At 33.2% G+C, this 27674-nt stretch overlaps 4 protein-coding genes across 6 annotated transcripts; 1 reads left to right on the plus strand and 3 right to left on the minus strand.

Annotated features, from left to right (window-relative positions):
- Window positions 1-4795: 4795 nt before the first annotated feature.
- LOC145004998 (putative magnesium transporter NIPA4) lies at window positions 4796-7873 on the plus strand. The gene is made up of 9 exons (XM_078964027.1): window positions 4796-5336; window positions 6079-6135; window positions 6356-6446; window positions 6543-6703; window positions 6793-6920; window positions 7006-7143; window positions 7241-7333; window positions 7405-7510; window positions 7583-7873. Exons 1-9 carry the CDS (start codon window positions 5180-5182, stop codon window positions 7696-7698), a joined length of 1047 nt encoding a protein of 348 aa, XP_078820153.1. The 5' UTR covers window positions 4796-5179; the 3' UTR covers window positions 7699-7873.
- Window positions 7874-11154: 3281 nt separating this feature from the next.
- On the minus strand, window positions 11155-12330 carry LOC145005588 (Cox19 family protein (CHCH motif)). Of its 2 annotated transcripts, XR_013662622.1 has the most exons (3): window positions 12181-12330; window positions 11432-11615; window positions 11155-11319 (listed from the first exon to the last, which is right to left on the minus strand). XR_013662622.1 is itself a non-coding variant. In XM_078964698.1 (2 exons), the coding sequence occupies exons 1-2, from the start codon at window positions 12264-12266 to the stop codon at window positions 11510-11512; spliced, it is 192 nt and encodes a 63-aa protein (XP_078820824.1). In that variant the 5' UTR covers window positions 12267-12330; the 3' UTR covers window positions 11286-11509. The 2 variants fall into 2 exon arrangements, 1 of the variants encoding a protein (XP_078820824.1); XM_078964698.1 differs by having other exon boundaries at window positions 11286-11615.
- Window positions 12331-13750: 1420 nt separating this feature from the next.
- LOC145006191 (uncharacterized protein At4g06598-like) lies at window positions 13751-16896 on the minus strand. 2 transcript variants are annotated; one of them, XM_078965288.1, is made up of 5 exons: window positions 16693-16896; window positions 15695-16376; window positions 15340-15415; window positions 15122-15248; window positions 13751-14253 (listed from the first exon to the last, which is right to left on the minus strand). In XM_078965288.1, the coding sequence occupies exons 2-5, from the start codon at window positions 16357-16359 to the stop codon at window positions 14048-14050; spliced, it is 1074 nt and encodes a 357-aa protein (XP_078821414.1). In that variant the 5' UTR covers window positions 16360-16376; window positions 16693-16896; the 3' UTR covers window positions 13751-14047. The 2 variants fall into 2 exon arrangements, with proteins under 2 accessions (XP_078821414.1, XP_078821415.1); XM_078965289.1 differs by having other exon boundaries at window positions 15695-16387.
- A 2675-nt stretch (window positions 16897-19571) lies between these two features.
- On the minus strand, window positions 19572-21730 carry MGT6 (magnesium transporter 6). The gene is made up of 4 exons (XM_078964526.1): window positions 21561-21730; window positions 20892-21258; window positions 20073-20815; window positions 19572-19957 (listed from the first exon to the last, which is right to left on the minus strand). Exons 2-4 carry the CDS (start codon window positions 21199-21201, stop codon window positions 19679-19681), a joined length of 1332 nt encoding a protein of 443 aa, XP_078820652.1. The 5' UTR covers window positions 21202-21258; window positions 21561-21730; the 3' UTR covers window positions 19572-19678.
- Between the last annotated feature and the right edge of the window lie 5944 nt (window positions 21731-27674).

Raw genomic sequence — 27674 nt, forward strand, 5'->3', positions numbered from 1 at the left:
CATTTTTACCTAAGGGTATTTTGGGTATTTTCATTATAAGTTAAGTTCGGTCATGTTCTAATGAATAGGTGACCAGTAGAGCTGATAGTCGGAGCAATGCCCTGTTCAACGATCGTTCAGACTGAGAGGTGAGTTTTCCTCATTGTACTCGTAGGTCAAAGGAACCAATGTTGGCCCACTAGATTGTGTATCCTAGTATATAGAATGTTGTTATGTTCTAGTGATATGTTAGATCTATATCTTGGTATATAGGATGTTGCTATGCAATAGTGATTTGTAGATTTACATGTTTGTCTGCTGATTGGTTATATGATTATCTGTTGCTAGATATTTGTTATTTTTTATGTGTATGTTGACATAATATGGTGAGGTTGAGACTGTATTTCTTTGTGTTGTCAGTCAACAGACCCGGTCATTCCAACCGAAAGGTTGTGGGTCGGAGTTAATCCGACCAGGAGGTTGTGCACCTAGTATGTATTGGCAATCCAACTGAAATGTTGTGGGCCGAGGCATTCCAACCGAAAGGTTTTGGGCGGCGGGTAATCCAATTGAAAGGTTATGGACCCGATATATGTCTGGTTATATGTTTGTGTGGTGGTACTTTAGGGGGGACTCACTAGGCTTTGGCTTACAGTTTCTGTTTATTGTTTTGGGTACTTCAGATGACCGTGGCAGGGCGAAGGCGTGATCGTGCACATCCTCCAAATTACATTATTTAGATTTTGAGACACTATGATTATTGATTAACACTTTCGAAACAATGGTTTTGTAGATAATTATGGTTATTGGGATGTTTTTGAAAAAATTTAATTTACTTTGATTTTCTAGATGTTACAAAATTACTTCTCAAAAAGTTTTACTTCATAACAATTTGGTTCTTGAAATTGATATATTTTTGTTGGATTGAGAAGTTAATTTCCATGGATACTTTTTAGAGGGAAATCTACAAAAATAAAATAAAATAAATATCGTCCTTATACTTTGGCACTATTAGTGTGTGTGTGTGTGTGTGTGTGTGTATATATATATATATATATATATATATATATATATGTGTGTGTGTGTGTGTTTGCAATTTAACCATTGAAACTGATAAACACTTTGTAACTGGTTAGTACCAGTTTTAAGAGTAAAATTTCAAACAAAAAAAAACATGGATGACTTTTTAGTTGATAAGGTTAAAGTTTAAGGACTTTTCTAAAGATTTTCTTTTTTATATATACTAAATTTATTTGTAAAAAATCATGGATGACTTTTTAGTTAATAAGGTTAAATTTTAAGGACTTTTTTAAAAATCATGGATGACTTTTTAGTTAATAAGGTTAAAGTTTAAGGACTTTTCTGGAGATTTGCTATAATGAGGAGGCTATAATGAGTTTTAGCTTAGGGTTAAGACCCTTTATATAGCTATCAGATAACCCTGAAACCTAGATTTGAATAATAGAATAATACTATGTTATTCATATCCAAATTGTGTTTCCTTATATGATTCAGGAGGCTTCTTGAACCTTCTAAAGCCTCTTAAAACCATCCATAGGCTAGAGGTTTTAGAATTTCCTTCATTGTTCAATTATTGAACAATTGTGATTCAACACTTGCATCTTTATTAATTCTAACTAACCCAAAATTAATTCTAATTAATTATGTGTAATTCTTAATTAATCATTACTATTGCTAATTAATAAATTAAAGTTAAGATTGAACTTCATTGTTGACCTTATTACACCATATATGTTACATTTGAAGATGAGCTCATTCAGACGGTCATAATAAGACTCACTTGATTCTCCTTCCTTCTGCTTAAACTCTCCTAACTCCAACAGACATTGCTTGACTGAACTGATCTTAGTTTTCTCGCTTCCTTAATATTTCTCCTTTAGTGTATCCTAAATCTCATTTGAAGTTTTACAGTTGCACACATAATTGTATACGATTGGTGGAAGAGCACCACAAACTTCTCGCATACATTTCTTTTCATTTTTCAACTTCTCAGCCTGGTCTTGGACATTTTGATTATTAGAAGAAGTTCCAATATTTTGAACAGCAGGAAGTGGACGAACATCACCAATTATGTATTTCCAGAGCACCTCATTAATCCCATTCAGATAGTTGTCCATACGATCAACCCACTGATCGTAGAACTCGGAGATTGACATTGGAATCTTAGTTGAAGAACCAAGAATACGAGAGTAAGATGTCATAGTGTTCATGTTAAAGCTCGCCATTGTCATACGGAAGGTTTTTAAAAAAAAGCTTCAAAAAATGAGATCCAATAACAAAAACTATTAGAAATTGACAATGTTTACTCGATTCAAACAATAAAATGCATAATCGAATCAAAACAGATGATCTACAAAGATTTTCAGATTCAAAAGAGCGGAAAAATTTGAATCTGGAACGAGACTCAAAATACTTTTGAAAACAAAAGAAAATCAGATCGTAAACTATTTGATTCCTGCTCTGATACCAAATGTAGTTGTGTTTTAATCAAGTAAGAATTACGAGATCAGAGTTATGAAAGAATGATGAACACAAGATCTCAATAATGTCTGTTTGGCTTGATTAAGCTTTCTGAAGTATAGAGAATGTTTCAGAGAATACAATATGAATAACGAAGTTACTCTCTAACTCTAGTATTTACCCCATATATATATATATATATATATATATATATATATATATATATATATATATATATATATATATATATATATATATATATATATATATATGGATCAAGAAAGCATACAAAAAATATAAGGGACTAAAAACACTTAAGTTTCGAAACATAATTCCCTTATAATAAGCAATCTTACAAAAACGCTTTGACACAACAAACTAACTAAGACACATTTGACACCTCACAACATTTTCGAACTCTACATTCTCCCCTTTGTGAGGAGTGTTGAATCTAAGTCAAAAGCATCTGGCCTGCTTGATGAATCACTCTTCTAATCTCAGAATACCAATTGATAATCTTCTTGATCTCATCCTTGTCTTCATCATTGTTCTTCTTACAACTATTCATACGAACTATTCGTATGATGAGAAGTTGTATATCTCTCTACATCACAGGACTGGAACAAGAATTTCATATTCTTTCCTTTCTTGTTCTTCCTAACAAAAACAACTCCCAAAGGTTTCAAGCAAATTTTCCCATCAGCATAAGACTTCAGATCTGTTTGACTCATCAATAACGATTCGGGCATTGTGATTTGTTTACCAATGACCAAAGCTAACTCAACATCAGTTAATGCAAGATATTCATAATAATTGTCTATGAATAACTTGATATGAGCAAATCCAATCAAAAAATCTTATTTGTTGGCCAGGTAGAGCTTCGAAACATCAGTCCCCTTCAAAATTCTGGCCACGCATGCGCCTAGCACTAGCCAACGTCGCGAGTGCACAATTTACGCGCACTTTGCACTCCGCACGACGCATCAGGAGCCGAGGAGCTATTATTTTTGACGAGTTCGTGTCAAACCAGTTTGACCAATCCGATCAAATGGTTGACCGTCGTTGACTTCGTGGAGGACAAGTCAGAATATTCTGGAAGGATCATGAAACAACTTGCTTGGAGAGCAAGTCGTCCCCTAGGGTTTCTAGGGGTCGACCTATGAGGGTCTGTTTCATGCCTTCTAGGGTTTCGATACCTGTGAATATAGCTCCTTAGGAGTTGCATTACTCACTCACGAAAAATCAAAGCTCTCTGTGCTTTTTCTTCCGGTTTCCGAGTATTCACTTTGTGTTTATCGATTTCTAGTGTTGTTGGAAAATCGATAGATCTGCATTAAATCATGGGGCTTTACTCTGTTGCTTACAGCCAGTAGAAGCGAAGTAAAAACCTTTAAGGACATAAGTTTGATCCGTGCAGTTATTTCAAATTTAAGATCAGCCATCGACAGGTCGGTTTTATTTTTCTATCTTGTGTTTAATTTCGTCCAACAACAGGACAATCTTCTTCTACATTTCTTATAATAATATCTAATCGAGAAGAATAGATCTAGTTATCGGATGAAATTTGGTAAACATATTAATAATAATTGGATTTATTATTTGTAACTAATCGACATATAATTCTCAATATATTTGTCGGTTTCCTTGCGTGTCTATTAGTTTGATTTACAACATAATTATATGTATTTAGAAATATATTCTAAATGTAATATTTTAAAGTATACATAAGTTATGCATATTTAGAGATATATTCTAAATGTAATGATATTACGAATATATTACGTGTTTTTTTAAATTATATGTTTATTCTATATTCTTACTTTCATTTTATTAAATTTTATATTCTATATACAACATAATTGTTTTATCATTAATCTTGACTTAAAGAACATGATTAATATTTTGAAACTATACATTAGTTAAAAATAATGATGAAGATTTGCGGACAAAACATCAAATTGTGTATAAAACTAACTATTTACGAATGTATGATTGATGATTACAATTTTTGTAGTGTCTATGTTTGTTTTACTGTGTTAACTAAAGGTGTAGTACACAACATAAATCTCATATTCTTAACAATATATATATTAATTTTAATTAATCATTATAAACTTAATCTTTATAAATTAATAAATTTTTATAAATTTTTGGTTAACCATGGTTACTATGGACATTAACTCAATAACTTAAATATACAATTTCCCATAATGATTATGTTAAATATAGCAAAATTAACATCTTTTGTTATATTTATTTATAATGTTTATGTTAAATATAGCAAAATTAACATCTTTTGTTATATTTATTTGAATATCATCCCACCATCTAAAGTTGATAGAGAAGTTAGAGGGAGAGAGCATAAACGGATGAGACGTGGATCTTCTTTCTTCCCTTCCCCTCCCCAAAACGTATACTTTTGCTTTTTCAAAAATCAAATCAAATCCAAATTTTGCACTAATCTTCATCTCTTCCCCGATCTGATGCAAAGCCCTTATCACATCCCCACACTCCAGCTGTTGCCACCTAACTCAACTTCAAGTTCAACCCACTAGATCTCTCATAAAACCTTCTTAATTCAACACCCTGCTATCCATTTCTCACTCCCAACAACCTTTTTCTCCAATTTCTGCTCAAATTTCACCTTTCCTTCAAGAAAATGGAGTCCTGAAAGACAAAAAGCAAAACGATAGTAGGGTTTTCTCGATTTTGATGTTGAATGGCCTCACACAGCTGGAAGGATGCTTACAGGGGCATGTCTGCGGATAATATCAAGGGTTTGGTTTTAGCATTGTCTTCCAGTTTGTTCATTGGTGCTAGCTTCATTGTTAAGAAAAAGGGTCTTAAGAAAGCAGGCGCCTCTGGTATTAGAGCAGGTGGTTACACATCTCACGATTTGTTTCTATTTGCTTTTGATCCAAGCAACAGTTATGTTCAACTTCACTGTGATTTATTTTGCGCCTAGGTTAATTAAGTTTTCATTAGTTATGGACTTCTTTTTACTTCAAATGGGAAATGTTGGACTTCGAATCCATGATACACTCGACAGATCTGAATGATCTTCTGGTTTAATTTCGTGTCGATCTGATGAGGGCAATTATTAGCGATCGGCCCTTTTACTTTCCGAATTGTAATTTATGCTTCCATTGTTGACACTACTAGAAAGTTTCATAGATGCGAGAGGTATACTATAAGTGACATTTTAGATGTTATCCTCTCATTTACGATTTGCAGATGACCTAATCATCACGAATTTCGACAGATTTTAAAAAATTGAGTTCACTCCACCTTTCAAAGGTTGATATCGCCGAAATTAAAATCGGTGATTGTTTCAAGTCATGATTGATGTCAATCAAGATGCTCGAGGGCTATCCATTTGATCTGATAATTCTAACTTCAAAGCCCCCTAACAATGGAGATTCTTGAAGAACGAAGATCTTATTTGATCTCTATTCCAGTTATCACCTTCTTAATAACTTACCATTCCAGATTCCAATACCCCATTCCACCATACAAATTAGCTTTCTGGACGCATGCGATTTACATTACTTTTAGCATATGCTTCTTACAACAGTCAATTCAATGTCCAACTAACAAAACTCGTACCTTTTTTCTCAGGAAATGGAGGATATTCATATTTATACGAGCCTCTATGGTGGATAGGCTTGATAACAAGTGAGTATGTTTCTATTTGTTTAAACTTTTACACTTTTACAGAGGCTAAATTTGTAAACAGTTAGGATTTAATGGGGAAAGCCTCATTTCACTCACTTCCTCTGTAAAGTCAAAAAGAAACACTCATATATAACTTACCAGATTAACTCATATCCTCATTGACTCATTAACTCTACATCTGATTACTGATTACTGACACTTGTATTGAATTTCACAACAGTGATTGTTGGAGAAATTGCAAACTTTGCAGCATATGCATTTGCACCAGCTATTTTGGTGACTCCTCTTGGGGCACTCAGCATTATTATAAGGCATTTAAAACCTCAAAACTCTACATCTGATTATATTTATACAAATATTATATCATTACTAAAGTATTAAACATCAATAAGTATCAAATATTGCAGTGCTGTTCTTGCACATATTATACTAAGAGAAAAGCTACACATTTTTGGAATTCTTGGTTGTGTTCTATGTGTTGTGGGGTCCACAACAATCGTTCTACATGCTCCTCAAGAACGCCCTATTGAATCAGTCACAGAAGTATGGGGTCTTGCCACTGAGCCAGGTATCTTCTTCCTCTAAAATTTTCAACTTTTTTGGGAAAAACACATAAAACTACTTTTCTTTTTTACATTATTGTTATTCTTTCTGCAGCTTTTCTTCTATATGCAGTAATGGTGTTGATAGCTGTTTTTATACTTGTATTTCACTACATACCTTCATATGGTCAAACACACATAATGTGCTACATTGGAGTTTGTTCATTAGTAGGTTCTTTATCGGTATGTATCTTTGTATATTTTCCAACTCTTTTTTCATATTGACATATTGTCATTCATCATGTTTATTTCATATATTTTTTTTTAGGTCATGAGTGTGAAAGCTATTGGTATTGCTTTGAAGCTAACTTTATCAGGAATGAATCAGTTAGTATACCCTCAAACATGGGCTTTTACTTTCATTGTTTTGCTTTGTGTCATCACTCAAATGAATTATTTAAACAAGGTAACAACAAATGTACTTTTATTGATCCATTTATTATTATTACAACATTGTATAGAATTTGAGTAGATTTTTCTTTGGAATTGATATTGATTTTCAGGCACTTGATACATTTAATACTGCTGTTGTCTCACCAATTTACTATGTTATGTTCACATCTCTTACAATCTTGGCAAGTGTGATCATGTTTAAGGTAATTCTTTCTTTGATAAGTGTAGTTAAATATGGAAGGGTATTTATGTCTTTTAACTATGTTTAATACAGGATTGGGATAGGCAGAATCCATCCCAGATTATCACTGAACTTTGTGGGTTTGTGACAATTCTTTCTGGAACCTTCCTTCTTCATAAAACCAAAGACATGGTTGATGGTATGTTGTGAAGTAGATTTTTGCATATTGTTTTTAAATGTTGTTGACCATGGTCAAACCTTGATTGTATAGGTCAAATACCTTTATCAATACGATCACCAAAGCATATGGATGATGAAGAAGATGGTATAGATCAAGAAAGCATCCCTTTGAGAAGACAAGATACAAGTTGTATGAGGTCTCCATAATGTATTTTTTTGGTCATATTTGTACAATTTTTCCACCTTCTCTCCATGGATATAGAGGTAATTGTATCATGGAGCTCTTGTTTAGCTAGGAAGATATTAGTTTTGGGAATTGGGGAGTTTCTAATGTAATTGTAAACCACATTTGGTTATACAAAATGTATCCCATTTTCCTTCATGTTTCATCTCTTAGAAATGTCCAATCTTTAATAACCCTGGGTCTTGATGTTAAAGAAGAAAGGGTTTTTTTTTTTTTTTTTTTTTTTTGGTTGATTATTGTTGTGTTTGATTACTAATTGACTTGAAGGAAGAGTTCCAAGTATGCTAAAAAAATTTAGGACTAAATGTAAAAGATAGCAATTTCATTATTTTTATTGCGTTAATTACTTACTAAGGAAAACGTTAGAAGTATACTGTTGTACGAATAGAAAATGAAAATAAATAAAAAACAACTATCAACCTTGCCAAAAAACACATGCCTAAGATTTCGTGACAATCATTTTCTTCGAAAATAAATTTGATATGGTCTCATGAGTGCAATTTAATCCTCGTGTATTCCTTTAGGTTCAATCAGTTTCAGAAATACCTTAATCAATACAATACAAAATCTAAATTTACATAGAAATTGATACTTTCTAGAATAATCTATGAAAACAAATGAAAATCGTGATTTACCATATATCATGGACTATTTTCAAGTATGTTGTTATAAAATAATAAAATAGTATTTGGTTTTATATGGTTTACCTCTTTTCCATTTTTTCCATTTTGTTGAATGGGTACTAATATTGCTTGTTTTGTATTGTTTTTATTTCATTGTAGAGGAGACAAACAAAGAGCTTAATAACATCAACACGTGGACAATTTGTAATAATTTTTGGTGAAGAAATCTCTACAAATTCTCGTTGCACGGAAGTTAAATAAACAACTTACGATGATTAATGTACATGTACTTGTAGTGTGAACTAGCCTCTATTGGAGGCTTTCACTGATAATTTGGAGAGAATCTCCAATGACCATGCATTTGCTTCTTTGATGACATCACATTAACAATGAGAAAAAAAAAAAAAAAAAATCATTGAAAAATTATATGTTTTTTCAATGTTTAGTACATGATGATTAGGGTGCTATTTATATCGGTGCATTAAAATATATTAACATTTTGTTCTAGTAGGTGGTGGAAAGATGTGTTCATTTATCCACTCGTAAATGTTGTCATCTAGTAGTTTACACCGAACTTGCCAAATCTCATCAAGTGAGGGGACAATCGTAGAGCAATAGTAACATTTTAGGCATGTTAGATTTTAGACATTGGATTTTTGGGAATTCTGTATATCAACCACTAGAATCTCATCACGATGATACTCAAATCGCAAACATTTTAATGGTAACATGTTCACACAAATCTTTCTCATTATTCGTAAGGTACATTTATGAACTTGACGTTTCCCATGCAACTGTTGATACAAACCACAAATCATTCGAGCATATTTTGCATGGTTAAGGTATTTTGTGTAAATATATATCATCATGGGGGGATTTTAAGGTTAATAAAAGTTAAGTTTGAATTATTTCTTGATCAAGAAAAAATACGATACATAAGCTTAGAACTTGTAGAATACCTACAAATGGAGGAATATATGAACTAATTATCTTCCGTCCATCTTCTCCTATTTTTATTTCCAATTGTTCTTCTTCATCATACACATCTACTTTGTTGAGCATAACTTCTAATACCATGGAAGATTTATCAACTCTACCATATGCCTATTTTCATCCTGATCCTAAGCAATCTATGAAAGCAAGTTGGAAAAACTATACATCTTGCAAAAATGTATGCCAAAAAACATAAACATATACTGATCCAACTTGTCTAATATTATTATCATAATATCTCTTGCGGCTCACCATGAAGTGTCAGACCAAGCAATATCATAACCAATGACAGAGTCCTACTCCTACCAAACCTCACCGCCTCGATACCTCTCTCAAACGGACCAAAGAACTCTCACAAACGAAAAGTAGAATGACACTTAAATATCATAAAGTTATTATTATTTTTTTTTTCTTTTTGGAATCTTTTTATGAACTTGTTAATGAAAGAATATCAATGTTTTTTTTATATATTTTCTATGTCAAAAAATTAAATATTATAATGTAAAAGTTTTTTATGGAGAATTTTGTTGATTGACGCAAAGATTTACCGTGCATCAGAAAAAGTGATTATTTTTAAAAAAATGATAAAGTAACAAAATGTCTAAAATTGTATAAAAGTATTATTAAACTGTTGTCATAAAGTAACTTTTGTTTTTAAAATACAATTGTAATATAGATTAGTAGGTTCTCCCAACTACAACGGTATTATGACAACATTTATTTAATTCAATTTTATTTTTAACACTTTAGATAATTTGTTACTCGTTTATGCCTTACCCTTTTTAAAATCTCAAAAAATATGGATATCTTGAAATATACACTCGTCTCTTTTATGATCATTTTAGTGAATAACTATTGTATTATTCACTTATTCAGTAATCCAATTAAAACTAAAATAGTAAAACATAAACTAAAAAACTTTTAGAGGATCACTATCCATACATGGAAAACTAGTAACGTTAGAAACAAAACATAACTTATAGAGTAAATTGCAGTTTTCGTTTTGAGATATACACCTTTTTGTAGGTTTGGTCCTAGTTTTCGAAATTTGACATCAATGATCCTCATTGTTGGCAAATCCATCAAAAATGGTCCCTCCCTTTGTTACCATCGATATATAAGTATGTTAAGTACACATGTGTTTGGCACGCTACAGCTAGTTGAAAAACTAACTTATTTTACGAACTTTTTTAAATTGCCATGTTTGGTAAGCCAAAAAGTAGCTAGCTTATAAGCTAACTTTTTAAAAAGCTACTTAGACTAGTTTTTTAGGAGTTTAAAAAAAAAAAATTCAAATATACCCCTTAATTAGTTATAAAAACACTTTTTAAATGTTCTTTTATGTTATTTCATATTTTTCGGTTAGCTTTACCAAACATCATTTTTCATCAGCTAGATTTTCAACTATCAAATAGCTTTTTATTTTACAGTTAGCTTTTCAGGTATCAGTTAATTTTTCAGTTAACAGCTAGCTTTTCAATTAGTACGATAAACATAGCCTAAAATGCCCCTGTTTTAATTCAAATAACAGCCAGCTTTTCAGCTTGCTTTCCGGCCAACCCCACCATGTTTTAATTGAGAGTTTTTTTTTTTTTTTCAAAAATGGTCCATCTAGTTAGTAGCTTTTAACAAATTTGGTCCTAGGGCAAAAAAAAAAAACTTTTTTCTATTGAACTTAACAGAAAAATACAGCAGTGCTAGCTTAGAGAACCAAAACCGATGGATTTGCCAATCATGAGGGTCAGTGGTGTCAAATTTCAAAAACTAGGACCAAACTTGTAGAACAGTGTACACCACCACAGGGATCAAAACTGTAATTTAGTTAACCTAGATATAGCATGTAACTATATAATTAATAAATGTACAAGTTATTTAAAGATTTCTTGAATACAGATTACAGCATTAACACAAACTCCAATCTCTAGCACGACCAATGTTAAGAATCACTGTGTCATCATTTATTTATTCCTGCAGATTTTGCAGCCAAAATTCAACAACTGAACTGAACTATCACAGTGATCAACATTGAGTTGATTTATCTTCTTTAGTATCACAAATCATGAAAAAGAGTTGAAATTACCTATAACATCTTTTACTCTTTCTCAAAAAAGAAAAATAGATTTCATTTCCTTATACCCTTTTGTTTTCAGGTCACACATCACTTGTTTATTTGCTTTAAGAGACCAGAAACAGAGCCACAATGAGTTGATTTATTCTCGCATTGCTCACAGCATGATTGTAGTAATTGAATAACTCTGATACACCTGTTACAATCAGAAGTGCATTATCAATATCAAGATGCAACGTATATTTGACTCTTTTATGAGCAATCTAATCATGCATAATAGCAGAGATAGCTAAAGTTTCTGGATAAATCTTTGATAAATGAACGCTAGTGTTGGGTGAATTCAATACAATCTCGGTCCATTTTGATTGAATTCATCTGAAAGTAACTATTATGAATTCAATTTTTCGGAAACAAAATGAAATTAAAAAAAAAATAACTACTTCTAGGTTCGAATACGATCTTAAATACGCCATTAATCCCAAACAAAAATAAAATCGCATTGTTTGAAGCATAGTTGAAGTGAAATATATGATTATATGTCCAATTCTAACCTACCAATTCGATAAAAGCAAAACAAAGAAATCAATTAGGGTTTTTTTCGATTCACGTCCCAAAAGGGAGTTCGAATCAATCACACAAAGTAGAGTAATGATATGAAATTAACCCTACAGCTATTGTGAAATTGATCGTACATCCTAGGTTAAGTAAAATGGTGTTTTCGAGAATCAACTTGAGAAAAAAGGAAGGAGTGAATTGCGTACCTTTGGGGAAGAAAGTTGTTCTTGGAGAGACAAGCTTGAATGTCGCAGGCTTCCTTCTTGCAAGGTTCTTTGATCTCCCGTGCCATCTTTGAATTGCTTGCTAGAGGTTTCGGTAAAGATGGCGATTTTAGGAATATCAAAGTGTATTTTTTTTATTAATAATTTAACGAAAATATTTTGATTTTTATATTATATAATTTGATATTTGATTTTTTTTAAGATGGTAACTTCATGTTAGAAAGTTTGTTATTACTAAAATGTAGATATAAACTTAAATGTGGATAGATATATTATAAAAAATATGGAATCATTGGTTTTTTAAAGACCAACTTAAAAGTTGTCTAAGTAACAATTTGATGTTTTAAAATGATAACCAATTTTATGTGTGGTTACATGTATTAGTGCAACATGTAAATCATTTCTCAAATTTTATAATTTGGTTTGATTTTAAAACAAATTTGGTCCAAATTTCAAATTTTGTTATGAATTCGTTTTAAATTTATATATTTTTTTTTTTACAAATTTATTTATCTACAACTTTTTTAAGACTATTTTCTATAATGGTTCATAAGATTTTTTTTTCCAAACTAAAAAAAAAAAAACAAAAAACAAAATATTTACAGTATGTTTTTTAACCTTTTTTCCCCCAACTTTTATATGTCTCATAAACAGATATTATTTAAAATTAGAGGAAATAATAAATCAACAATTAATCGAACATAATCGACTAAAAGGAGCCAAAATCATAAGTACATATAAGAATTTTTTTTAGGTTGAATATATAATAACTTTGAAATTCTATCATTGTTAGCTTGAATGCCTCTTACACAATTCTTTTCAAATGAAGTAGATGCATCTGCAAGAAGCCTTATCGACTATAGTAAACAATATCTTATCATATCATACTAAGTAAATTATTACCAAAAATGTTATAAAAAATTTATATTCCAGACAAGTTTTTTTCACTCTAAACCCTGAAAACATAGCTTCAATATGACACTTTTGTATCTACCAAATCGCTTATTTATATACACATATATGTTACTTTGGGAGTTTAAGATCACTTGAATGAGAGTGTATAACCATATTATCTCTGAATAAGTTGATTGGTTGTCCTGAATTGCAATTCATTGAAAAACTTGTCCGAAATATAAATTTTAGAATCAATATTGTAATATTGATCTCGATATAAAGTCCTCTCGAAATGTACATTGTTTAGTCTGAAATATACATATAAAGAAAACTTAGTAAGATATTGCATTAATGTTACATTAATTAATATTTAAACTATAAAGTAACTATAAATCCAACTACACGATTCAAAAATTATAACGCATACATTGTTTATTATATTCAAAAATTATAACGATTCAAAAATAAAAGATTTAAGTAGGGTGTGAGTGTTAGCTGTTGGTGTATCACCCCATTCCAATAAATAGATGATTCACTTGTTAAAAAAATTTGTTCTATTTATCGAAAGTTTGATCACATAATAAGGGATTCAAAAGATCATTAAGAAAAAAACATTACAAAGAGAGCTTTCATTATTAAGTAATAATTAAACACAATATTTGCACAAAACTAAGTTCAATAATAATAATAATAAAAGTCAATAAAATATGTTATCATATTCTAAAGTTACCACCTCCGGTGAGTCTCCAACTGGGTAAATAAATATTCCCAGACTACAACCAGGTGCAGACCAAAATACACTAAATTAGCATAATTAAATAATAAAATAGAAACAGAAACCAAACACCTCAAATACAGAAAAGGAATGGGGTTGAAAGGATGAAGAAGCTAATGAAAAAACCTGCAAATACTTGTTTTGTTGTTTTACCCATTCATCAAGGAAGAGCTTCATGCTTCATATGTGAAGTGGGCCCGAAACATCACGTGTAGAAGAAGAGCCAGATTCTTTTTTCAAAGAAAGGTTTGCGAATTGGGAGTCCAGTTTATCCTTGCTGGCGGTTCTCCGGTGGTTGGGAGGCGGCACCACCTGCTGTGGTTGTTGTTGGTGCTGATACAAGGCTCGCAGTCTTCCAATCTCCCTTTCAAGAACTTCATGCTCCACTGACAAAATAAGTTGTTAGTTTTCAAACATTTAATTAAACCCCTTCATTTTTCATTCATTTGGTTTGTAGAATGGAATCTGTTGAAAGGAATTGGAATATCAATAACTTTTGTTTATTGTAAATGTATATAATTAAATTTGTGTTTTTATTTGTTTCAATATATATATATATATATGATGAGGATATTTTGGTCTTTTGAAAAAGAAAGAACGGAATTGAATTGAAATCCTTCCACTCTTCCATAGCAATGGTGAAATCCATCAAACATGGAAATTGAAGGATTCCGAGGGAATTGCATTCCGTCCATTTAGCAACCAAACACGCCATGGAATTGAATCTTGAGTTTCCATCGGATTCCTCCGGAATCCGACAGAATTGCAATTCGAGATTCCATTCCATGGCGTGTTTGGTTGCCAGATGAACGGAATTCAATTCCATCGGAATCTTTCAAGTTCCATGTTTGATGGATTTCACCATTCCTATGGAAGAGTGGAAGGATTTCAATTCAATTCCGTTCTTTCTTTTTCAAAAGACCAAAATACCCTCGTCATATATATATATATATATATATATATATATATATATATATATATATATATATATATATATATATATATATATATATATATATTGAAACAAATAAAAATAATAAATTTAACCATAAATGAAAACTTAAAAACTATTAAGTTATTATTAACGAATTCCATTCAATTTCCTGTGACATGTTATAATTCCTTCATATTCCAATTTCCAATTCCTTTCACAGATTCCAATTCCTTCCCAAAACATTAACCAAGATTGTCTCTTTACATTCCATTTTCAATGTTACATTTTCCAAATTATTTCTTGTAATTATATAAACTTACTGTATTTAATCAATTGCTCTTGAGCCAGACTCTCCAACCGTTGTTTCAGTGCTTTATTTTCCATGCCCAGAATAAGACTTTGCTGATTCAGAAATTCCACCTCAGCAGACACCTCAGAACCCTCTGCCTACAGTCACAAAATATATAACATGACCTGGTTAGAATCAATAAAATATTAATAAAAACATTTCTTTTTTTTCAACATTTCTAATCTATACCTGTAAAGCCTGCACATTCTTTTCCAGCTCAGCAATGTACTGAAGCTTCCGGACCCGTGAACGTTGAGCAAATTGCCTGTATCAAGTTGATTATTAGATGAGCCATTTATCTCATATGAAAACCAGATAAAAGATATCATCTTGATAAAAAGAGTGAGAAATCCATTGAAGTACAAAATTTTCAGAAAAAAAAAAAAAAAAAGGTTCAATATGATAAGAAGCCACAGCTTTACTTAATTTCAAGAGTCATAAAGATGAAAAATAACTTGACTTTTAGTATCCCAATTCCCAGATATATAGCATGAATAATTATAATCAAGATTCGAAAGGAACAAAAGAGAAAAAATTTGCTTACTGTTTAGCACGTTTTGTGTCTGTTTCTGATGCAGAAGGTTTATTGTTAGAAGAATCCTTTCTTTCAGAACTATCTCCATCTTGTCTAACAGATTCAACTGCATCTTTCTTCTCAATTGCTATTGAGGTATTCCCATCATGCTCCCTTGAAGCATTAGAATGTGTTAATGCATTTTGTGAAGGATCCCATGCCCGATTCTTGTTTTTCATCAACACATTATGTTCCCCATAGAAAGGTGGATTTCGAGAATCTTTATAAATATCAAAATCTTGAGGTCCCCATGAAGGAACAGAACCCAAGTTTCTCAATCTGTAATCATTTTGTGCTCTATATTCGTTGTTGAAAACAGCATTAGCTGCTTCCATGAATGTAAAAGAGTCACTTGATGAACGTCTATGCCCTCTTCTTACAGGCGATTCTGGTTCATTAAGAAGATCATCCAGCCAAGAAGGTTGTTCTTCTATCAGAAAGCTTTCAGATGAGGTTCGTTGATGTGAATTTGCATCTCTGTATTTTGGTGGACCTTTTGGGGCAACAGCAGGATTGGAGACATAATCTGCATATGATGGAGCAATGCTTGGAAATGGACTTTTAGGGGGAAGTAAAGGGTTTTTTCCAGTGTACATCGTACTTCTCATTGTTGAAGGACCCTTGGAGTTCGCCATTGTTAGAGTACAGATCCCTGCAAAAAAACTGAAACCAATTCAATAGAAATAGAAAGCAGCATCCAGATTTAGAAGTAATCCCTTAGAAAACATCACAAACCATTTACGACACTTCTAATCACAAAAAAATTAAGTCAAAATAAATTCTTATCGAACAATTCATTTTTTCCTTACATGTTACTCCTACAACTCTTATGTGTCCTATCGCAACAATCAATCAATTAAAAAAAATCAAATACTGATGAACTCCCCTTCACCTACATTATCCGAAAGATGAATAATTGAAAGCTCAGAATCAGCAAAAACTTTGACGGGAAATTAACCCGTAATTACCTCTATACACGCAGTAAAGATATTCAAGAATAGGCAATGTGATCAGATAAAAACGAAGATTACAAATCGAATCGAAGCAGAGTTCCTTCTTGTTCTAATTTTTGATGATTAGGGTTTTCTTCGTCTTACGAATCCTTCCTTTCTCGTTGACTTGCTTGATGAATAAAGCTCGGGTTTGACAACCCAAGATGAGATGTTCTTGTTTTTACACCTTTTTGCCTTTTTCTTATTTATTATTACCTCCTCCTAATAATACTATCTCATTTACAAAAATAATAATATACTAATACTAATAAAATAATAAAATAAACTTTTATATGGAAATCATATTTTAGAATATTTTTTGAAATTATGTACCAAAATAGATATTTTAGATTATATATTACAGTTTTATTTTAAGATCAAGATATATAATTGATAAACTTGACAAAAATAATCGTATTTCTTAATTATTTATAGAATAATCATCGAATATTAACCAAGTTCTTAAATATAACCACATATTACGTAGGATCCATTGCAAAATGCAATACATTGTGTACTATGAAATTGTTCAGGTTTTTACGAAAATCGTTTTTTTTTTTTTATCAAGAAAATATTATTTGGTGTGGTAGGGATCTTCAAAAATTATATTCCCAATATTTTATAAAGAAAATGTGTAAAATATAGAAAAGAAAATGTGTAAAATATAGAAAATAAATATAGAATAGTGGCATTTTGCAATTGTGATTTCAAATTTGATGGATGTTTTGAGATGCTAAATTTTTGGTTAGTTTTAGCAAATTATTAAGAAAAATGGTTATATTTGGTATTTTCTCTATATAATATTATAATTGAAAAAATGAATGTTTAGCCAAAAATAAAATAAAATCTGTACTATTATTTATTTAAAAATTTTATGAATTACAGAAAAAGTAAACAAAAATCATGAAATCCACCACACTTTTTGTCCACTTGCAAGTTTGCAAGCTGTAAAATTGGCAGGTTGCAAGCAAAGGAAGAATGCTTAGTTGGTTTATTACATTTGACTCCCTAGAGGTTGAGCTCAACTACAATACCAGCCCTTACAGTTATAACAATTTACACATTCCCACAACTTTGAGATTTTGATTACAGCTGTAAATATTTCAAACTTTTACTTCTTTTAGAAAGAAAGCAATTACAAGCAAAGAGAAAACGTATTGAGCACTTATCTCTAAACACAACAATTTACCTCTTTTAGAAAGAAAGAAATTACAAGCAAACAAAAATGATGTTTGTATATAACCAGACAAAGAGAATACTAGTGTAGTGTTTTCCTTGTATTTGAGGGGAAAAAAAAGGACGTTTACGTTTTCACAATTTTCTAGATTTTAAGTTTTAAAAACTTAACTATTAATTTAAAGATAAAAACTCTTTATATAACTGATGGAAATAAACCATATATGCTGAAAGTCGAATAGATAAATATTTTTTTTATCAAGTTTAATACTAAAAATAGCAACACCTTCTTTGTTTCTTTGTGATACTATATTTTTAATTTATTTTATTAATAGAATATATTTTAAAAAATCGACTAAAATGGTCTCAAGATCAACATAAAAAATTGTAACCATAATAAGTTGGTTTTGAGGATATGTGTTAGCTTGATAAATGATATAAAATAATAACAATGACATAATCATAAAATAACAACCAAAACCAGTCAAAATCACAAAATTGACCAAAAAGGTAAAAGCAGTCTCTTTCACTAAAAAAACTTTTACTTTCTGATTTGATTTAGTCAATAAAGTATATTGCTATTTATTCAACATATATGATTTAAATGGTCCAAATTAAGAATAACAAAACAAAATAGTAACTATGAAAAATTTATCCAAAAAATCAAAATGATTATTGGAACCACAAAAAAAAACCTGTACTTTCTATTATTAGTGTTTAATATTAGTATAAGTTTTTTTTGTTCCTTTTTAACCGGTTGAAATGACCAAAAAAAACAAAAAATATAAAAATGGTCGAATTGACCAAAAAAGTCTAAATTTATTTTTTTTCCAAAAACAATTATAAGTCTTTCATAGCATTATAAAGTTCTTTTCTGTAACATTTTTAACTCATCCAAATGACAAAAAAGAACAAAAATGGTAAAATTTACCAAAAAATCCAAAATGGCCATTTTTTGTATATTCACTACAAAAAACTACTTTCAATTTTGATTAATTCAATAAAGTATACTGCTACTTAGTGCATTTAAAGCATGAATGTACCAAATGCGATAAATACCAATATACTTTTACACACAATCAAATTTGCCAAAAATGCCCTTCCATTGTCAATCATGCTCTTTAATTAATGAATTTCCTATAATACATGTGCCTAAAATTAAATTCTGCCATATCGACTCAGCAATATAATTATATTTAATGCAATAAATAGCAATCTACTTTACAAGATTGCAGATTATTTTGTATGAAATTTTGTTCTTCTAAAAAAAATTAACTTTCGTTTGTGTTAGGTAAGGGGTAAATGCAAAAGATACCAATCTACTTCATAATAAAGAAGTTTTTTTGTATAATTCTTCTTTTAATATTTAATGCATTTAGTCCCTGTATCTGTTTTTCTGTCTAAGAAGTTGTTTATAAGAATGTAGGTTTTTTTTACTTTCCCATATTGCCCTTACCAAACATGTGCCCATAATTAACTTTTTACAGACCAACTCAGCAACTTTAATGCTATTTACTGCATTTATATGGTAAATGCAATAAATAGCAATATATATTTTTAAGCATTCACAGCTTTTTTTGGTATAAAAATTAGTTTTTCCTTTTATCAAAAAATATCTTTTGTGTGTGTATTTGTGAGAATGAGTGTATGTCTTTAAAAAAAAAACAGAAAATCACTAATTAAACCATTCAAAAATAAAAGCAACCCACTAAAGGCAATCATAACATTCATCACATGATAATATCAAACAAAAACAAAAATTCAAACCCAATAAGATAATAACTTATTAAGAACCAAGCAGCTTCTTCCACCTGGCGTATCCAAGAACAAGCAAAAAAAGCACAAGAGAAGCAGCAGTTATGCCTCCAACAAATGGCTCAAATATGCCTTCAATGTCATATAATCGACATGGTATATTCATCCCAAATAATCCAGCCACTAATGTCTCACAAGCTATAGCAAATGAAGCTATGGTTAATGTTAACTGCAGTTGGATTAACTCATTTCTTTGGTTATCCAGTTGGATGTTCACATAATCTTCCGTGTCATCAATGTACTCACGAACCTACACAGAACAAGACAGACCAGAACAGGTTGTACTGTATCAGACTGTATTAGACAGAGTAATCTCATTGGATAATATATTTTGGTTTAATTACAAAAAAGATAGAGATACTGACAGATAAAATCTTGTTTCGAGTTCCATCAAGTTGCATGAAATAAGCCTCAAGCAACATCTCAAGATCCTCCACGTCATCATCATTCAAATTGCCACTTGTCAGCATACTTCCACTTTTTACAGAGCTTAATCTGCGCAGATGTAGGACATTATTTGGGAAGCTATTTGACCCAACACCTCCTAACAAAGCCTCACTTTGTTGATTTTGTAACCATTTCCTTGTTAGATACAACTGTGTCATATCTTCATCATCATCTAGAAGATGTTCAAGTTCATCCCTTACCTTTTGTACCCTTGCAAGCAAACGAGTAAGATTGCTTTTCAAACTTCTGACACGTTCGAGATTCTTGGTGCTGACATTCTTAGCTAATTCATCGAGAACAGGGTAAGCGTCCCTTTCAAGATCTGCTACACTTGAGTCCAGATATGTACACACTACCTCTAATGCGATTTCCAGAACTTGAAACTCAAATGGAAGCTCGGCTTGCAAACCTTCAGCGGTTTCAGGAACAGGTTGCCATCTTCCAGAAGCTGAGAGGTTTGATTCTGTATCACGTAAAGCAAGCTGGCGTCCACCTTGTTGTATACCAGAAGTGTTGAAATGGTTTTTGTGAGAAAGTTGATGCCTCAGTTGATCCACAAATGGAAGAACCTCTTGACGAAGAGGATCGAGTAGAAGGACTTCTTCTGCTGTGACTATGGCTTTAATGTGTTCCAAGTTAACAACCATCGCTTTCTCCCTAGCTGTATCGTGAATAAGTAAGGTGTCAATCGATGGATTTTATCGGAGAAAAGAAACCCTAAAAATCAAAGCGAGTACCAAGGATATTGGAGGAGTTGGAGAAAACAGGGCCAAGAATCCTCAAATCCCTAGCGGGAATACCCGCCCGTTTGATGATGGTGTTCTTATCACACTCGAAAAGCTCAGATTCGCCAGACCTATCGAACCGCATCCATAATCTCGCTCCACCAGCCTTCTTCTTCGGTTTCGCCGCCACAACATCCCCGACGTTGGCCGGAGGTGACGGCGCGTTGGCCGATTGCTGCGACTCGCCGACCTTCTTCGTTGTTCGTCGACGCCTGGTTGTGCTGCTGCTACGGCGAAAGGAGAATGGGTTCGACTTCCCCATTTTTTTTTCTTTTGGAGAAGGTCACTTGTCTACTTGTAGCATTTTATTTTCAATCCTCTGTTCAAGTTAAGGAAAATACAGATTATACCCACATCAATTATAGAATCAGGAAAAGGTTTTCACAAGTACCATAAAAGAAAAGGATTGAAAAGGTGCGATATTTAGGTAAATATATCAACTCTTGCAACGAGAAATTGATCGATACAGATAAACCTAATGATCAACTCAGTGACAATCGTTCAATTGTGATTCAAAACGTAATTAATCAATATAGATAAACCCAAAATACAACAAAAAGCTGCATCTCGGTTCGTTCTTCCTTCACGACTGAAACCAAATAAAAAAAACGCAAAACTTACCCGATTAATGGACGTATGAGCTGTTCTTCGTTGCTCGTTCCACTTCTTCTTGTTGATCCCTTTGATTCCAGCGATTATTTGGATTACAGTGGTTCCTTCCGTCCCTTCGTCGTTCCCGTGCCGAAGCAAAAAAAGAAAACCACCAAGGGTTTTTACCCTTTCCCATGCTACGAATATTCCCTCTTTTTACAAGCCAGCCGAGTAAGCAGATTATGTGGCCACTTTTAGCCACATCAGCAAGCATGTGTGGCTGTTTTTAAGAAGGAATTCGATTGTAGCCCGGTTAACTTTGTAAATTTAAAAAGCAAAATAATAAAATTTATTGTCTTTTAATGGTGTTTTTTTTAAAAAAAGCAACATTAGTCTTTACTGTTTTCAAAAATAAAGACCTACTAACAAACAAAGTTTACATATCTTAATAATAGGTATCCGAAAAGTTTGTCATCCAGAATTTACAAGTTTCTCAAAAACTTGCCCCGTTATCTCGTTAATAAAACCTCATAAACTAGGTCATTGCATGGGACGTCTCCTCATACTTTCCTTCTAGTATTGTGTGTTTCCCTTCCAACGCTCCGGGTCTCTCTTCTAGTGTTGCATGCATTTTACTCTACTTCGTGTGCCACTGAAAGGGCAGTTTGGTTTTAAGTCTCCATACTAGTCACTATTCCATTACAATTCATCCGGCTGTTGTGGTGGTAGTCCATCCTTTGATGGAGATTGTCTTGCGAGATCTGGTATTGATCTAGTTGTTGTTTCATTCGAGCCATTCTCCCATTCATTTGTATTGTTTGTCCTTACATGGTGCTTAATTCGTCACTGACATGTCATACTTGTCTGTGTAAAAGGGTGTTCTACTCAAATAGGTCGGATAAATCATCAATGTCCATATGTGGTGGGGGTGCAGCCCCCGATGCTTGTCCCTCCTCAAATGTTCCTACAGTCTACCTTTCAATTGTCCACTGGTTCACTTGGTTGCTCTCCTAAGCAGGTTGGTTTATCCCCTTTACGTGTAGAGGATCTCTTGTTATGCTTCATAGTAGTGGGCTCCCTGCCTGGGACTAAAATCCTAGCAGTTTTTTGGGCATGACGACTTGGAAACCTAAGGAAAGAGCAAGTATGAGTAGGTGGAGATGTGGCATGTGATTATGAATCGGTCACCATTATCACTTTATATATAGCATCTTCATCCATATCTTCTTCAGAATCTTCCGCAAGCATGTAACACCCAGATCCCTAAGGTACATAATGTTGGATTAGGTGTCTAAGCTCATAACTATAATTGGTATATACTTGAATTGATAGTAGCACAATCATTTTAGGTTGCCCTCATAGCTAGCAGATAGACAGGATGACTTTTGGAGAGAGAGGTTGAATTTATTATTTGATTAATAAAATGAAATAAATAATTTGTTAGTGTATTATGAGAATAGTATATTAATTATAAATAGTAACATTTAATTAATATTTAATTAGAAATTAATTGGCATTAATTTCAAAATTAAAGGAATTAGTTAAAAGTGTAGTGACTAAAGTGCAATTGTGCAATAGTTGAACAAGAGGTTCCAGAACCTTCCTAGGGAAGGTGGTGGACGAAATTCCTAAGGATAATTAGAGTTTCTATATTATCCCATGTTAATAATTAAGGAGATGGATAATACCAATTTGAATTAATAATTTTTTATTCGGATTAGGTTATCTAGTGTATCATATCTGCACTATAAATATGCCCTTAAGCATTAGAATTTTTGGTCATCTATAACCCTAGAAGAATAATTGAATTTCTAGAGCTCCTCCTCATATCTCCTATCTCATCCTCTTGCTTAGTTTGTGTGTGATCTATTAGAGGTGTGACACTTGTGACGTTTGCTCTCAAGGTTCAAGAAGACTTGGATTTTCATTGTTATTACTACATAATAATCAAATGTATGTTTACTAACCCTAGTTATGGTTTTAGAAAATAATATAGATCTGCTAGGGTTTTCCATTTGATGTTCAAAAGTTGTATGTTCAATTAGAGAAAACATAGATCCAAGAATTAGGGTTGCATGCACACATATGATTTTGTTTGCCAACTTTATCAAGTCTTGGCCCTCCTTCATGTCCGAAGTCCCTTGATAAGCCTTATTTGAGTGTTTTAGCCCTCTTGATTCCATGCATGGACGTAAAGCTAGCAACTTTACATGGTATTACTGTAATGACCCAATTTTCAAAAGAAAATTTTCATTTTTAAATAACCAAAAACATTTTCAATAAACCGTAAAATCTAAAGTACATTTGTTTTCAAATTCATTACATCAACAACATTAATCCAATCATCATAGTGTCCTATAAAACGCCTGAGAGAGAGTGCACGCCGCGTCATCAAGTCTTGCCCTTGCCCTTAGACTCAGATGTACCTGAAACAAATCCAAAAAACCGAAAGTTAATGCTTACTGAGTTCCCCAAAGTATACCCACACAATCCACATAATCACATAATCATATTAGCTATAAAAGCTACATAACCCACAAAATCCATGCATACAAACATACAGGGAAGCAGTGGAAACCATCCAAGGTCTTACACCGAGTGTCACGTGAAACCCCCACGTGGTCTTTACTAGCCTTCACTAGAACCCCCACGTGGTCTTGGCTCATTGCCGTGGGAACTGTTGGGTACAAAGTTATCCATGTATGACTTTGTAAATGGTTTTACTTTTGTAGACCCACTGGCATGTGGTAAATTAGCCTTGTGAAATGAGGGAGAGGGAGAGAGAGGGGGGAGAGAGAGAGAGAGAGAGAGAGAGAGAGAGAGATGTAAACACCTCTATATAAGGTGGGTTCATTCCACATATGGAGGTGTGCTTGAGAATATAACATTAAGGGTGTTAGTGTGTGTTAATTATGTAGATTTAGATCTAGATCCTTTTTGTAAACACCCTTCATAATCGAATGCATCTCTTAAACACCGAAATCATCGTGTTCTCTGTGAGTTATTTAATTTTGCATGCCAAACCAATGTTCATAATTCACATCAATTGGTATCAGAGCAGGTGTTATTGATTCAATCAATAATTGATCCATGGTGGCTTTCTTGATTTGGTGATTCATTTTTTGATCTTTGATCGTCGTGATCTAGAGAGTTTTTGGATTCTAGAAATCGAATTCATCTTTAATTCTATTCATAATTCGATTTTCTTCACTAGAATTCAGGTGATTTTTACTTCCTCTCTCTTGAAAAAACCCATTAAAAATCACTTTCGCTCTTTAGAAATCTTCAAGTTTTGTGATCATGGCAAATTTTGTAACGCCTGTGTTTCTGAGCCTATCATTAATGTTGATATAATAGTCTAGGCTAACCTTTGTAACCCATTTTGAAATAATAGAAGTGTATTATTTGAGTATTATGTGTTTTGTGCTTAATTGCTTAATTAGGTGGTTTGATTAATTAAGAATAAAAATAAGCGTCAAAATTGAAGTATAAAATAAACTTGATATCTCTGGATAATGTTGTAGTAGTTGAAACAAGGTTTCCGAAGATATAAAGAATGCCGAAATCCGAGTTATAACGAAGAAGTTATGACCTGTCGAAGTTTCGCGACAGAACCGACAACGCTGAATGATGTAAAAAGTGAAATTTACGTTAGAGCGATATTTAGCCTTAGTGATATAAACGAGTCGAAGATCTCGTTGTTAGTATCGAAGCGATAAAAAGTTAGGTGAGAACGGACGTCAAACGAAGAAGTTATGAATTTATAACGAAATTTTCAATCCCGACCTATTAAAAATAAATAATAAAAATAAAGTCAAAATTAGCCGACTGAGTCTAAACGAAAGTTGTAGAGCGTGGTCTCACCTTCGCGTGGATATAAAGAACGTCGAAAACGGAGTTCGTATGAAGAAGATATGAATTTTCGAAGTTTATTAAATAATTAATAATTAAAATTAATTATTAAATCCGGCATTATCCGAAGAGGAGTCCCCGGACTCATCCGAAGTACGCCCCGCGTACCCAAGGTATGTCGACACTCGCACTCGAGTTCTTCGGATGACGCATGCGCTTACGAACCGAGGCTTACGCCCCGCGTAAGGCAGTACGCCCCACGTACTGCAAGGCCTCAGCCTCCTATAAATAGGATGCGAGTGCAGCCCGCTCTTTTGCTATTTTTCTCCCTTCTCTCTCCCGTTTTACCTCGATTTGCGTGCCAGAATGTAACGACCCGTCTCTGGTATGTTGTTTCCATGTTATTTATTTAGAAGTTTTTAAGAGGGACTCGGCGAGTCTATAGCCCGACTCGTCGAGTAGAGACGGGGATTTCGAGCACGTGTAAGTCGGCGACTCGGCGAGTCCATATTCGGGACTCGGCGACTCGGCCTGCCAGGTAGAAACCCTAAATCCCCGGGTTTGCACCCTATTTAAACCATATTATGAGCCCCCAAACTCGTCTCCTTCACCCTCAAAGCATCATTTAGCAAACCCTAACCATTCCATTGAGTATTTGAGCATTTCTTGTGTAAATCTTGAAGTTTTGGAAGAGAAGAAGGAGGATAGATCCAAAGGAGAAGAAGAAGTTCCAAGGTCTTGCATCCATTTTAGAGTTTATTGAGGTAATAATCGGATTCCATCTGTTTCTATCATTGATTCTCCTTTATAAGCATATTTAGCCCATTTTATCCATTCTTTAGCTTGTTCATAGTAGAGAAATCATATTAGATTGCTTAGCCTTCAGATCTACCCATGTTTCAGTTCCAAAAACGTAGATCTATCACCTTTATGGAGCCATTTTGCATGATAACCCTAGATCTACTCTTCCAAGTGCCTTTTTAGCCTTTATATCCTTTTTCATGCATTTGTACACGTAAAGTTGGAAACTTTACGTGGTAAACCAGCCTTAGGAACTCAGATCTATATATTGTATGCAGTGGTTTTGAGCAGAATCAAGTTTTTAGTAACTACATGCATGTGACTCGGCGAGTCGTTCTTCGGACTCGGCGAGTCGAGTCGCGAGTCCCCGATCCCTCCCCTTTGAGTGATTCCGAGTGGGAACCAGTGAGTAGTAGCATGGACTCAGTGAGTCGGAGGTTAGACTCAGTAATGGAGGGACTCGACGAGTTGTTCATACAACTCGGCGAGTCGAATGCAGATAGCCTGAGTTTTAGAATCGAATGGGAACTCATCGAGTTTATGCCATAATCAACGAGTAGCAGCGAGCAGGGCTGAGAAATGAGAGTAGGGACTCGGCGAGTTGGCGGCCCAACTCGGCGAGTCAGGTCAACTGTAAGTTGACTTTGACCAGAAGAGTTGACTTTGACCAGGAGAGTTGACTTTAGCCAGGGGTAAAAGAGTCATTTTACCCCAATGCAGTTATTAGTATTTGATTGAGTGTATTTGTGGAATTGTAGCCGGGGAGATACCGGAGCAGCAGCAGATAGCTTCTAGAGCCATACACTCAGCAGCCAGATCACGAGGTGAGTTTCCTTTCGGTAGGAACGGGTCTAAGGCCACGATGTCGGCCCGTATAGCTAGTAGTAGTTTTCGGACTTCGGTCCGACGCAGATTTTAGTATGTTTGATGCCTTCGTGGCTCAGACAGGATTTATGTGTTATGTGTTTCGGGTTACAGCCCGATGCAGTATGCAGTTTATGTGTTCATACTAGTTGATATGTTTATGCTATGCTATGTTCAGTAGTTCCGGACTTCTGTCTGATGCAGTCAGTTCCAGACTTCGGTCCGATGCAGTTAGTTCCGGACTTTGGTCCGATGCAGTTAGTTCCGGACTTCGCTCCGATGCAGAGGGCAAGGCCCTGGTTAGTTCTGGACTTCGGTCCGATGCAGTGGGCAAGGCCCAGTATGTGTTTATATGTATTGTATGGTATGTGGTAGTTTGGGGGAGCTCACTAAGCTTCGTGCTTACAGTTTCAGTTTTGGTTTCAGGTACTTCCGCAAGCAAAGGGAAGAGCTCGGGTTGATGGCATCGCATACACCACAGTTTTCAATTGTCCTGGGAGATGTTTTTAGTTTTCATAAATGTGATTTGATACAGTTTTGATGCAGTTCTACATAACACTTTGCTTTGTTTTGAGATATTGACGTATGAGTTTTATTTTATGATATTATTTTAGTATTTATAGTAAC

This window comes from Lactuca saligna, chromosome 7 (genome assembly GCF_052625555.1).
Source record: "Lactuca saligna cultivar CGN05327 chromosome 7, ASM5262555v1, whole genome shotgun sequence".
Lineage (NCBI taxonomy): Eukaryota > Viridiplantae > Streptophyta > Magnoliopsida > Asterales > Asteraceae > Lactuca > Lactuca saligna.

What these genes read in the sequence shown, in the direction of transcription:
- LOC145004998 (XM_078964027.1), top strand. Translation starts at nt 5,180, where the DNA reads ATGGCCTCACACAGCTGGAAGGATGCTTACAGGGGCATGTCTGCGGAT. An exon ending in CATTAGTAGGTTCTTTATCG is followed by an intron (nt 6,921 to 7,005) that starts GTATGTATCTTT and finishes ATTTTTTTTTAG; the next exon opens with GTCATGAGTGTGAAAGCTAT. An exon ending in AACCAAAGACATGGTTGATG is followed by an intron (nt 7,511 to 7,582) that starts GTATGTTGTGAA and finishes TTGATTGTATAG; the next exon opens with GTCAAATACCTTTATCAATA.
- LOC145005588 (XM_078964698.1), bottom strand. Translation starts at nt 12,266, where the DNA reads ATGGCACGGGAGATCAAAGAACCTTGCAAGAAGGAAGCCTGCGACATT. An exon ending in AACAACTTTCTTCCCCAAAG is followed by an intron (nt 11,616 to 12,180) that starts GTACGCAATTCA and finishes TGATTGTAACAG; the next exon opens with GTGTATCAGAGTTATTCAAT.
- LOC145006191 (XM_078965288.1), bottom strand. Translation starts at nt 16,359, where the DNA reads ATGGCGAACTCCAAGGGTCCTTCAACAATGAGAAGTACGATGTACACT. An exon ending in AGAATGTGCAGGCTTTACAG is followed by an intron (nt 15,249 to 15,339) that starts GTATAGATTAGA and finishes TTGTGACTGTAG; the next exon opens with GCAGAGGGTTCTGAGGTGTC. An exon ending in AGAGCAATTGATTAAATACA is followed by an intron (nt 14,254 to 15,121) that starts GTAAGTTTATAT and finishes TTATTTTGTCAG; the next exon opens with TGGAGCATGAAGTTCTTGAA.
- MGT6 (XM_078964526.1), bottom strand. Translation starts at nt 21,201, where the DNA reads ATGGGGAAGTCGAACCCATTCTCCTTTCGCCGTAGCAGCAGCACAACC. An exon ending in CAACTCCTCCAATATCCTTG is followed by an intron (nt 20,816 to 20,891) that starts GTACTCGCTTTG and finishes TTCACGATACAG; the next exon opens with CTAGGGAGAAAGCGATGGTT. An exon ending in CTCGAAACAAGATTTTATCT is followed by an intron (nt 19,958 to 20,072) that starts GTCAGTATCTCT and finishes TGTTCTGTGTAG; the next exon opens with GTTCGTGAGTACATTGATGA.